The sequence below is a fragment of the Bombus affinis genome, chromosome 12, assembly GCF_024516045.1.
Source record: "Bombus affinis isolate iyBomAffi1 chromosome 12, iyBomAffi1.2, whole genome shotgun sequence".
NCBI lineage: Eukaryota > Metazoa > Arthropoda > Insecta > Hymenoptera > Apidae > Bombus > Bombus affinis.
The window spans coordinates 8,218,495-8,232,435 of record NC_066355.1 but is presented as its reverse complement, the minus strand read 5'-3'; the positions used below and the strand labels follow the sequence as shown (position 1 = coordinate 8,232,435).

The 13,941-nt window shown below is 41.8% G+C and overlaps 1 protein-coding gene across 8 annotated transcripts in view; it reads right to left on the bottom strand.

Moving 5' to 3' along the window:
• The window catches only part of LOC126922537 (serine/threonine-protein kinase 25), a 112,779-nt gene that overhangs the window by 8,210 nt on the left and 90,628 nt on the right, over window positions 1-13,941 (bottom strand). For 7 of the 8 annotated variants that reach the window (XM_050735214.1, XM_050735218.1, XM_050735216.1 and 4 more), the window contains one exon: window positions 10,497-10,721. In XM_050735214.1, coding sequence (XP_050591171.1) covers window positions 10,497-10,721 — 225 coding nt within the window. Of the gene's footprint in view, window positions 1-10,496; window positions 10,722-11,190; window positions 11,325-13,941 lie in introns of those variants that run through there. The other variant, XM_050735215.1, reaches the window with a different exon arrangement.

Sequence of the window (13,941 nt, the reverse complement as noted above, 5' to 3'; positions counted from 1 at the left end):
GTATTGACAATGCAGGCCATATATATAAAATAACAAATAACACTTACGAACGAGAATACATTACAATAACACGAAGAAGATTTGCAAACGGAAATTCATTACAAGCCTAGCCAAAGGAGAAGCATAGAGCTGATAAATCAACCGGTGAAAAAGAAGCGCGAAGCGCTAACGTCTCGCTAGAGTACTTCTGAAGATTTCTCGATCGTGTTCTGGTCGTCACGAACTGCGACGAGGTTGATGGCAACCGACACTTTATGGGGTATAATTTTCACGTAGTAAGCACGGAGTGTCCAGTTCGACCAGAGGCTCTACATTCATGGGACGGGGTGAGCCCATAAAATGGCACCATTTATCATCGTCCTACGGTCAAGAGGCGCAACGCGGCCACGGTTGCGTTTATATTCTCATGTAAATCCGCGTCAACGTAGGTGGCCAAGGTTCGCGAGGGTTCGTTCAACCTGGTTTTCAACCAGGCCACATCTTCAGACGTAAAACGAGGGGTTGCTAAATCATTCCCCTATCCAGCAGACACTTCTTCCTCTCGTACGTATTCGCCTGCAGAAGCGAAAAGGGGGTTGGTGGCGTGGTAAATGCGAGGTACGAAGGAAGCTGTTACCAAGCTTTTCTTCGATTTATTTCACTTTGCCAGCCGGTTTGTACTCTTGTTCTTTTTACGCCTAAGAATTTCGCCAGAACGTCACGCGTGCCTCCTCGTAAAGGGTTAGGAAGAAACGTTGCTTTACAATTTCCCTTTCTCTTCTTCTTACGATTGTCTACGAGGCAGAATATGCCGCTTTCACTTTGTGTTTGCGAGTGTCATCAAGGTGGATTTAATTAAGCATCATAAAGTGGAGATTAATTACGGTCCCGATAAAAGCGTGAAGCACCGACCAGATAAAATGGCACGGTTCGAAGGAGTACTAGGTCTTCTCGTTCGAGAAAGTGGCGACGATCCGTCGGAGATTCGAATCGCGTTCTTGTCCTTTTACGCGTGTGCGTCGCGTCAAGATTAGGAAGAAACGTTGCTTTTCGATCTTCTCTTCTTCTTGTTATTCTCTTGTTATTTGTTATTCTCTACAAAGATGACGTTTTTACTTTCGCCTGGTGTTTAGCGAACGAGTCGGCAAGTTGATTTTAATTAAGGAACGCAGAGTCGAGATTAAACACGGTCCTAATAAAAGCGTCAACTACTTTCCAAGTGAAACAGCACGGTTTTAAGGGGCAGCACGTAAGTTGGCTCGTTCGGCGAACTTGCGATCATCCGTCAGCGTTTTCAGTTTATTTCAGACGGACTCGCAGAGGGAACGATGAAAGCTGCCACCCAATAAACCGGCAATGGGCGATTAAAATAAAATAGAACGTTAATGCTATAGTTGCCCGTGGCGTTTTCCGTTCGTCGTTTTCACTTGACGCGGTTATTCTCGCGATTCTTTTGCCTCGCGGATAGAGATACTCGTTGAACGAGGGAAACGAAAGAAGAAGGAAACACTGCTTTTCAGTTTAATGAATGTCGCCTGGCGTTAAAAACAGCCGCGTCACGAGTGTATGTCACGTCTGGAACGCCGCGTTCAGACGCTCTCGAGAAACGCTGTTGGCGCTCGCGAGCAAAAACAAAAAAGAAAAGAAAAGTGTCACCTGATAAACGAACGAATTTGTCAAGTTTAATCCATCGTGATAGTCCTCTGTCGAATCTGCGCGACGATTAAAATATGTCTGTGGAAAGCCACGTTTTCAGCGGCTGCTACAGGGATTACGCGTTGAAACTTTCAACTTCCACGATGAATATCTTCGTTTTGATCGGACTAGGTTATCGAAAAATTATTAAATATATATATATAGACAATAAATGAAATAAAGTATCTTTAGAAGTTGAAAGTTACTTCTCTCTTCAAATCTACGCTGCAAGTGTTTTACAATTTCTGACGTGCGGTGACGAGGAATTAACGCGAACGTGTTACGAGTCAACTGGTATGCAAATTCTTGTCGCGAGAGAACGATCGGACTGCTTTTGAATCGTGTAGAGCAGGCACGCTCGAACAGCAGCTGTCGGAGGGTGTACAAGCTGAAACAGACGCAACAAAAAGCAAATATTGCGCGATTTCCAGTCTGTCGCATCGGTGAATGGGAAGTACGAGTGAGAGCAGCCCGCTTGCAAAAGCGGAGTGTCGCTATGAAGAAGCAAAAGAACACCGGACGAACGTGTGATTAATGGCCGATTTTGCTTCTCTCTATCGCGCGTGTCCTTTTGTTCCTGCGTTTTACAAAAAGGGCAGGCGTGCCGGTGGCAGTGATGAACGATGCGACGGGATTAATCTTCGCGTGCACGATATTCGAGACCAATGTGCTTTCCTTCATTGGCTTATTTCGCTGGTCCCACAGGAAGATATAAATAATCGCCGATACTCCAGATGGTCTTTGAATTTTTTCACGCCCTTTTTCACATATCCGCGAAAACGTTTCTTTCCTTCGCGGCTTGCACGGTCGAAGTAAATTATCAGCTGGCGATATCGTAAATAGATCGAACGTCTATGTACATTTATATTTTTATGTACATAGTCGGTCAGTCAGAGCAGTGGGATCTATGCAGAGATTTCTTTTAATCGTTAATTATGAAAACAACATACAATTAAAATAAGATTATATAACGCTGACGATCTGTCACACTTTTTTTTCAAACAAAAATTCAAAGGCAAGCTTATTACGCAACCTAGTATTAACGTAATTTTTGTAAATCACAAGTTACACGTTACTCACGCTGATTAATTCTGTTGCGTAACAGTAACAAGTTTGACAATGAGACGAGCAAATTTCTACAATTTAATTTCACACGTATAAGCATCGGATGATCGTGCTATTCCATGTAAGGCAGTAAATCTTTTGCGTCGCTCTCTTAATTCATTTACATTTTCCATAAAGTAAGGTTTCCATTTCTTACGATGTTAATTGCTCTGTTCCTCTTCTGTACATATTCCTGTCATTTTTCTGTCTGGCCTTGAGCTATTTTTTTTTTACTCCTCCTTTGACGTTCTTGCGCTGGTATTATCACTGGAATTCCTTTTTTTTTTGTGGTATTCTCGCGTTATATTTTACCAGAGGACTTCTTTTCCTCTTGCAAAATTGGATCTATATTGTTCCTCCAAAAATCTCCATGGCAGCGAGATTGGTCTCTGAACGTGGAAATTTCTCAAAGCCAGAATTTCATCACGGTGGAATTCTAGGTGGAAATGCTGTTGAATAAAAGTCGCTGGCTGACATTTCTTATCATTGACCTGGAAGAATATTGCTCGTGGAAGCAATTGGGGCTGACAGGACACTCGCAAAAATATCGCTTAGTCGTAAATGGTGTCGCTGCGTGATGCTGCAACGTACAGTGATTTGCCATGGAATTAGTTTCATGTAGAAAAGTTCCACTCCTTTTTAACCGCTACGCTATATCGTAAATAACAAACTGTTTCTTAGCTGTCCTCGTATCTCTTAATTTTACTAGCAAACTGAACGATACTACGAGTCTTCCTGATGATTGCAAAATCCTGACACCGTTTGGGTGCTCCTGATTCGATGACCACGAGTTATCGTATAGAATCTTGCTGTATTCTGAAAACCGACGTGGCAAGGTACAATGTACAATTTTTGCATAAGAAGTACAGACAGAAGAACGGAGGAAGAAAAGAGAAAATTAACTGCAAACTCGATAACGATCGATAACAGCCGGCACTTGACCGAGAGTGAAAACGAACAGTTTCAATGGGCCGAACAGCGGACAATTAGCGATAATTGCCAGGGAAAAAGGGGGCGGGCGTGAGCCATAGCTAAATAGAAATTCGTGGTTGTTTAGAGTAGGCGCGGTGATGCTTGGCTTATTTTTGGATCGTCGTCAAATCAGGCAAATCGGAGCCATTAGAGAATTGGTCGACTAATAATAGAGGTTTGGTAGCGAGGAACAGCAGCGTGTTACATAAAGTCATCTACCTGAATGCGAGCAAGCCTTTTTCCGGAACTCTACTCTCGTCTATAATTGAGGTTCTCAGAAGTCAAATTGATCAACACCGTGTTTTGAAGTAATAAGTAGGCATACGTCGAGTATCAGTCGGTGGTATCGTATTTAAAACATATCATGTGCTTGAGATGGTTATTTACGTCGCTAATTTTCTTGCTAGATACGTGTTTACATAACTCGTAACTCCTGTACGTATTACTAGACTGTTTCGAGTTTCGAGTTTGATGTATATTGATTGTAATAGTTGTGCCTCGTTGCAGTTCTAATGAAACTTCTAAGTGTTTTATGTAAACGTAAATATGAAGATTATAGCGTCCGATGATACGTGCGTAGACGTGCTACAGTGAGCGTGTATTTAATTAATTAAAACGTATCGGTTAAATACGTATCTGACGTATATAGCAAATCCCACTTTTAAAAGGAAGCAACTGACCGTTATCCTTATCGATTATCCGCTTAACCCACATACGCCATCCTCTGCATAAAATTCTGCTTAAAACGGAAAACGGAGCGAACAGAGGAGGATAGAAGCGAAACGATACTTTTCTTAAACGAGCGTTAGAACGAGACGATCGATAATTAAAAAGAAAAAAAAAAAAGAAAAAGCAAGGACGAGCGGGTCGTAATTTGGTCGAAAGGCCGGCAATTTACCGTTCGAGGCTGAACGGCCGCGTAATAAGCGTCCAATTAGATTTATTCATTCATAAAATCTGAGATGCTCGTCGCAGTCTGAGCCTAGCGTAAGTACGCGCCACGGAGAATCGGCTTTTGTTCGAGAAACAATGAACCGAGCATAATGGAGAAGAAAGGCGCCAGCGGGGAATGCAGCAGCAGGATCCTCGACGCCTGGATGCTGTCTCGATGTACGAATCGCGTGAACTTCAGCATTCCCTTCCAGTCGATTACAGGACACAGAAAAATGAATTTCCCGACTAGGGGAGCAATGAATTATTTTCCAAGGAAAGACAGAGAATTGTAGTAGAGAAGAGGGAAAACCCGAGCTACAACAGTATGAAGCGGGAACAATTAAATCGAATAATCGAGGGTAGGAGAGCTCGAAAAATCCTTGATTGTTAATCCGCGCCGTTTTGCGATTGCTCGCGGGGAAGGAACGCGAGAACGCATTAAATAACGACTCCCCGAAAAGACGAGAATAATGTTGAACAGCATTCACAGACCGAACCAACACACAGCCGCTGGAGGACAATAATAATCCGACGAGACAGAAAGAGAGAGAAATGAGGAGAGAAGCGATGGAAAAAGAGGCAAAGAAGAAAATCACGACGAGACGCCCCTCATCAACCTCGATGCATCCGGATTGAGAAACGTTAAAGGAGTGTCGCCGAAGTATGATGACTGTTATTGCTCGCCTCGACCTGCCTATAGCGTCGAAATATGTCTCTCGAGCGTTTTTCTCACGAGCCTGTGGAAAATGCTGCATCCCAAGTCTTTCTCTCTCTCTGTCTGTCTGTCTCTCGCTCTCTCTCCCAGTCTCGTTTGCGATTTCGAAACCAGACGGAACGCGTCACGGCTCGGCAACGAGAAAAACTCACGGCTACGCCCGTAAACTGGGGAAAAATACTGCCTTTCATTTAGCTGCTGCCTTTCTTCACCTCGCCCACACGGCTACCTGAATTAACCCTTAGTCCATTAGACTGATGGAGATGGTTGAAATCGATATTGGCGAGGTAGTCTTCGAGAGAAAAATCTGGATGAAAAATGTATCCAACTGGAGAAAGCAAGAAAGGAGAAGCAGATTTGTAGGATGACAACTGCCGTTCATCAGTTTGATCGACGCGTAAAACGTGTAAAACGTACGAGCTACTAACTCGTCCATGATCTGCAGTTCTTTCGTTTTCCAGGTTGTGAATATAATTCGCGAGATAGACGGTTATCAATGATACGCGGATGTTTGTGCGAATCCATGTTTTCTTATGAACAGAACAAAATCTGAATGAAAATAATTTTCATCCTCTAAGTACTACGAGTATTTGGATTTTACTTCCGACAATTTCTGTATCTTCGTATATAATGTATAATCTTGTACATTTTAAATTTTCCGAGAATGTATAAATATACCTGGTCCACTTATTATCGTTTCATATTAGCAGCTAAATAATTCCATTTGTATACGACTACTCGTAAAACATTCTGCAGGAAAGTAATTTTAAAGATTACGAGACGATCTTAAGTTTTAATTGAATTACGTAGCGCGTCTTGCCCACGATCGCTACGAAATAAATATCGCATGAATGAGTTACTAACAGTCTCTAAACCGAGGAAGATCGAGTAATGGAGAAAAGAGATCCAGAGAGGTACAGACAAATCCGTTACACGATAACATCAGACTCGTACACTCCTGTTCATAAATATTACGACACCTGCTGGATTCATACGAAACACGACAATTAACCGGTATTACGAAGGAAATGATTAATCGACCAGAATGTTGTATTCATACAATATGAGCGAGCGATATAATAAAAGTACAAATTTGTTGAAATTATTAGTATTAATATTTGTTGAAACTATAGTATCTGATACGTAATAGTTCCCACAATTTTCTAATTTAAATCGTAGTTAGTGAAACTCGAGATTAATTAGGTCGGTCCAATCTTTTCAATCATATAAATTTGCATAAACACCCGTTTACTTGTAATCGTCGCGGCGAGCAACGTGAGCAACTCTAGATTTCCTGTTTTAAAATCTACCACAGGCAAATATACGCGTTAGTCGTCATTAAATAACTAAGAACAAAATCAATATAACACGACCTTTTTTGAATTCCGCATCAAGATTATAGCATACTTAACATCATCGTATAAACGTGAAATATGATGTGATGGAAAGGCGTCACCAGCGAGAGAATTAAGATTTCATAATACTCATACTATGATACTATAACACTACATACTATAAAAACGGTGATGTATATGTCCACGTAGGCGCCACGCATACTTGCTTCTTTGGCCAACAATTATAGCGAATGTGTCATCAATTCTTTATATGCCCTTAACGGATTGAAAGGGTGAAAAGAAGAAGAAGAAGAGAAAAGGAACGTAGAAGATAAGAGGAAATTGGAAAGGGAGCATCTTTTGGCGCGAACGAGCGAAAGTGGGAGACAGTGGAAAATGAAATCTCGTAGGCGAGCGTGAAGAAATCTGCGGAAGAGGCCGATGCTTTTGTTCGAGCTCTCGCATCTCTTTCCGTAGCATCGATGGAGAATAGGTATCGAGAATGAGATTGCGGAGGATGGAGGATCCTTTTGTGCGCGCGGCTGTGATTAATGGCGGCACAATAGCCGCGTGCCGTGGGATATAATCGTACGCGACACACGGAACGAGGATCGGTTTAACGCCGTTATTACCGCGACACGCTGAGCAATTCAAAAAAAAAAAAAAGAGAGAGAGAGAAAAGAAAGTTAAAAAGGAGAAAGATCGATATTATCAAAGACGTACCTAGCGTCTGACGTAACACCGTAATCTTTCCCTGATACTCGACAATCCTACGGGATCCTCCGTCTAACGCGTCTTATTTTGCTCGGCGATTGGCAAACTGTAAAATGCCAGATTCGCGCTGGGAAAGAGAGATTGGTCGCTGGCTTCGATTATTATAGGATTAGAGATGGAAATTCCTATCTACAATCTGCACGAATGGCGAGAAATTCCTTTCTTTACATAATACGTTTTTAAAGGGGATACAGCTTTGCGAGGTGAAGAATTGATTCGTTTTATCAGCTTATTTAAATGTTTATAAGGGGAACATAGCGTAGGAATATAGAATGAAGCGTAGATTCTGCGAAAGCTTCGTTAGGAATTTTTTATCAGCACTGTTGGTACGGTAACTGTGTCAATTTCCAATAATTTTGGTTAATTAATTTGCCGGTCATATTTACTCGCATATAACTTCGACAATTTGTTTTAGATAACATATCATGCGTGTATGCTCTTTGTGATAAAAAAAAAAGATTAATAAAATCGGTTCATCGGGTAACGTCTACAAGATAAATTTCTAAAAGAACTCCATTCATTCGTGTGCTTAAAGCTATTGTAACTATGCATATCCCCTTTTAACTGCATTATAATGCACTTACACGTCTGTGACATATATGGACGTAGATTATTTTTAATCTAGGCCAGCAGTTCTTAACCTATGGTCCGCGGAATCGTACAAAGTTCTCACACATGCAAGTTACTATTTTGTCATTCGAATAAAAATGTTCAGTATGTATATATTCATTTCATCTGTCTATTTATATTCATACTTGTATTTACATTTATTTTATTTATTCTCTTCTTTCCAACAAGATCGTCGATAAGCGGTGGATGTGTGTTTCAATTAAACATATTTGGCACATTGCCGATTTAAATTTTGAGCCAAGTCCCGGGAGACCGCGACAATAAAATATCGTTTAAACGAGATCCGTGGCGAACAAAATGTCGAGGACCGCTGGTCCAGGTGATCATTTTATTCACCGATTTTCGCATAAGCTACGATGTTTCACGTTAAAATATACTAACATGTAATATCTGACGTTTGCTTTCTATCATACGAGAGTTTAATCACGTTGATCAATATTCCAAGGAAAGTTCCACGTATTAAGAGCCTAATCTCTTAATCTCAAGCATCGATCCTCGATGATACGCGTAATTTGGATGCATTAGAATGACGTAAGAACGATTAAGATCGCGCTGTTGACGACAATGAAGAGCGAGCCGAAACGATCATTATTCAGCATTTTAGAGACGAAACGGGAACGTTAATTGCAAGACAACGGTAGAAACAAGTTTACAAGTCGATTTCCCACTGGAAGATCGGGAAACGAGGAAGCAGATTAGAGGGAGGGGCGGGGGTTCTGCTCGTTTCCGGGTTCGAGGAGCGGAAAATTAAGATGATTACCTATGAAATGAAGCGATGTCCGATATTAAGCTCTTGGAGGGAAGGAACTTTCCTTAATGACCGCGCAAAACGGTCATTAGCAATCGTTAATTACCCATCCGATTGTCCACAGTTCGGTAGAAATATGCCCACGGTAACGAGATAAGATCTTCGAACGAACAGCGCTTAGACTGCAGATATCGACTCTTGCTACGTCCGACAGTTTCAGGAAATTAAATTCTTTTTCCTTTTTCAGTCGCGAAATTAATTTTGTTATTTTACATCATCCGTTCGAACAAATTCCACGTACAACTCCGCGAATAACTGCTTCGTCATGCAATACTATTCCTTTGATATAATTGTAGCGTTAAAGTTGAAAAATAAATGAATATCCATTCAATATAAATTCAAGAAAGGTCCCAACTTCTCGCTGCGTAATTATTTGTTAAAAAAATTCTCATGCTTTATGAAACTTCCGTCTTCTCCGAGTAACATGATGCCCCTTTATTGCTCAGGAAGTCATAAACTGACGAAAGTTATTCAACCATTTCTACACGCGTGTACGTAGACTTTTATTTATCGAAGAAACTTAATGGACCGTGAAATCTTGCGTTTCGTAAAATTCTTGACACGCGGATCGCGACACGGTGCGATTAAGTTCGCTGCGCTTATTGCATCGACCAATAAACGGTACTATGTGTAGAGCTCGTACGGCGATCAAACGTGTGCAGGTTCCCCGTCGAATTTGTATTTCGTCGTTCGCGTAAGAATTCACGGAAGTTGAATTTCCATTTGTCTCGAGATATTTTTATATCGGGAATTTTGTCAAGGAAAATCGTAGAACTGGATTTAAGGTGCGAATAAAGGGACACGGTGTAACGTTAGAACCGTGTCACTGGATGCAATTTTATTCCGCGATGCTTTCGACCGAGCACGGTGAAGCGGCCGCAGGAAGCGGAAGCGTCTATGCGACACTGTCCAGCCGGAAGCGATGGTTAACCGACCGTCAAGCCCTTGCCATTCTTCGCGTATGAAAAATGATGGGGGGCGTGTTGGTCGAGTGTCCGTAATAGCGTAACCCACGAAAAAGGGGTTCTTTCTCGTTACACCTCCGAAAATATTGTGAAAATTCATCGAATCGGAACGGTGGCAGAAAGGCGTGGCTCGTGGTGGATTTTTCGTCCATGGTAACCCGCAATTCACCGGTTACAAGCTCTTTTTACGTTCGACACACACGCGAACCTGATCACGGTAATTTGTTCTCCGGTGCACACGCATCAACAGACTCCGATTAACCAAAGTACCTATGTAAAACAGTTCTGCTTCGCGTTATCTTTCTCTTTTTTTCTTTTTTTTCAATCACGAGACACGTGCGTGGAATCGCTATACGTTTATCCATGCGGAAATAAAAATTTATAATGATACGTTACAGTTAATATCGTCGGTTTGCTCCAAGAATGATACTCGTTTGTTCGAGCTAGTTCGTTGGAAAAATTGTCAATTATTGGTTTGGAGGTGAATTATTTTCTAGGTCTGTCGAGTCGTAAGTGTAGCTAATGAAACGATATCGTTTAATACGAGAAGACAATTCACGAAACTTCATTAGAAACGAGGAGCTTACCTTGAGATAGGACCCGTAATACTTGGTGACGTATGGACTGTCACACTGTGACAGCACCATGATCTCCTGCTGTATATCTTCGATCTCATCCTCTGCCTCTTCGAGATCGATGATCTTGATGGCAACAACCTGCTGGGTCCTATTGTCGATGCCTTTGAACACCTCACCGAAACTACCCTTCCCAATTCGTTCTTGTTTCGTGAATATCAGCTCGGGGTCCACCTTCTGCAACAGAAATAACATAGTCTCGCTTAATTGGAGAATTCGCTAGAACCAAGGATTTAACGAAGTTTACCAGGGCGCGGCTTTTTAACAAATTTCGCGAAGGATCGGGACACCGTAATAGTGAAAGTTTTAACAGACTTTACGGACGTCTGGCTTTGCGATTGCGGTACTTTTAGCAAATTTCGCAACGGTTTGCAATCGCTAATACTTCGCGTTTTGGCAAACTCCTCGAAATTCCGGGACGATACGGCGGCGAAAGTTTTAACGAATTAAAAGAAATCGGCCAGCGCGCCGCGATATTCGCTGGCGAAGTAACGTTACTTTGATTCGAGCTTACGTCTTTGAAGATCATACAAGCGAAATATTATAAGTTTATTTCTTACGACTTTACGATTTCCATGTTACTTGGCGAATAAATGGGAATGTTTTAATAAATTTGGAATAAAGATTTGGATTTTGTGTATCTTACATCCTTATGGAAGCGGAGAGCGCAATTTCGAAACGCTTCGCACATCGACGGAATTCTTTTGATCATCGTAGAGATGAAATTAAACCAACGACATGATTCTCTGATTGGCCTTCAACTTCGTCGATAGAATCTTGACAGTTGGATCTCGTTACAAGGAATAATATATTCGTAGAAGGTTTCTACGAGCGACGAAATACTCTCGCGAGCTACAGTGCTCGAATAGCCTAGCCTTGTACTCGTCATTCGTGTCATAACTACGTAATTAGAAAATTATACAGTGCACTAAAAGTCACGAAGAACCGAGCTACTCATATGCAAATTTACGTCGTAACGATCTTTACATCACGCTGCATTATAGTATTAAAAAAAGACAAAACGTGAATACTTTAGAGGAAGTCGCCTATAAAATTCTTCACATTGTTTCGCGTTACGAGGTGTTAAAATTCTACGACATAGGAGACGTCGAGTCGTCTGGGGATAAAATTACGTCGAACGTCGTTCCCTCGAGGATTAAAGATTCACAGAGAAGATCCACGTGCGACTTTCTTCAACTATACGTCCTTCGATTGCTAAAGAATGCGGTTACGTGTCGGCGAGAAATGCAGTTCTCCTTGGCTCCTTTCTAACTGATGACACGCGATGTCACAGTAGATAGCAGAGAAATGTGTATACCACGTATCGATTGACTAAATACATAATCCGTTGATTCGATTTGACGCCACATAATCTTCTATAGATATCTTGGTCGCTGAATTAGTATCGCATACGATCTTACTTTCTGCTATTCGACGGCGTAACGTGAGGATGAGAATCGATGAGCCATCCTTTTAATCCATGTGAAATGAATCATTCGTAGGTTTTTCTCTATTACGAAACTGGTATTTCTGTTGAATATCATTGCGTTTGGAATGAGTGCACGTACCACAGAAATCGAAATATTTTTATAGTGAAGTATCTTTATATTACCAGCGATGGTAATATGGTCAATAATACGGGCAAAATATACGAGTAGAACGAGCCAGAGTAACTTTTATTCTCTCGGGTGCTTATCGAGTACCTAGGTACTGAACGGGTCGGCTAGTAACAGCGATAGTAGTATTAGTAGTAGTAGTAGAGTGATTCACGATATTACGAAGAAACCTTGACACCTTGATGATCGATGTGATTTTTCTATAATACATCTACCGTATCATAGCTTACTTTTTATCATGTTGTGTTACTTTTAATATATATCCGGTTATTTTTTTCTTCTCCCGAATATTTTCATAGTAATCACATACCCAACGGAACGTTACTCAACTAGTAACACACACAAACTCTAAGATTACAGAATGATTCACGATATCGTGAAGAAACACTGGTCGGTGTTATTTTTCTGTCAATAAATCTACCACTTTACGGGAAGAACGCTTGGCAGGCAAAATAATTAACGAGCATCACAATATCACGAAGAAACGTTGACACGATGATCGATGTGATTTTTCTATAATATACCTGTCGTTTCGCGGATTACTTTTTATTATGTGTTACGTTATTTGACACATCCGGATATTTCTTTATTCTGCCGGATACTCTCAGAGTAATCAGATACTTAACGAAACTGCTAGTAACAGCACAAGCTTCAAAGATATATCGGACGATTCAGGACGAGTCGTGTGGTTTTTCTGCCAATAATCCTATCGTTTCAACGGGAGAACCGTTCGCAGACAAAATAATTAACGAGCATCGCGATATCGGAAGAAAGTTACGGGCCGTTGGACGAGAAGGAGAAGGTTAAAAGCGCGGGAATAAAATCGATATTCCGTAAATTCATCGAGGCGTTGAAACGTTCTCGAACGCTGGGCGATTGCGGCCGTGTACGAGAAAATTTGCAAAGCAGATTTTCTGCATTTTACCATGGGCGTCTGTCGCGGCTTTTCCTCCCTCGACGTCCACCCTGTACGTCCCTTTCTATCTTCAATCTGGCCTCTCCGACGCGAGCTTTTTATCTACGTGACTTTCCACGCGCGCGCCTTGCAAACACACCGCGGCGTGAGCGGATTCTGAAAAGGGGTAGAAAAATAGAGGAGCGCGTGCGTCTGTTTATCGCCGCTTTCATCTCACGGCACGACGAAATTCTTCTCGTTCCATGGCTTTGAAAATAATCTACGCGTAACCATCTCTCGTCGTATATTAATTTCGGCACACGCGATTCCTCGCCACAAGAGAACTTTCCAAGGCTCGCTGATCCGACGTTTTTACTTAACGTCCTTTCTGGTGCGCCCTATCTCGCAACTTGCTTTTCCAATCACGTTTTCCGCCAACGAACGTCTCGCAACAAAATCAATTGCATCGAAAACAGGGACGAAAGTAGAACGAGGAACTTCCTGGCGAACTTCGTAAGAAAAAGGAAGAACGAATAGGCTAGAAACGAGGATGGTGGAGGAGGAAGGCGAGGCTTGGAGGAAAAAAAAAGAAAAAGAAAGAAAGAAAGAAAGAGAACAAATCGTTCCGACAAAGTTCGAGCGGCCTCGATTTCTTGCCCTCTTTCACCCGGGGTAAACCACTGTCGTTACGGCGATTAGAGCCGGCTGCTACTCGTGTTTCCCAGTGCCAAGAGGAAAGATGAAAAACAGCGGAATACAGGGGAGAAGGAAAGAAAATCGCGCGCAGGTCGGTACCATGGGCGACAAGAGCCAGGAACACGAACGACAAAAAGAGGAAGAGAGAAAGAGAGGGAGAAGCTGCGCTTGTTCGTGTGGCGTAGCTATG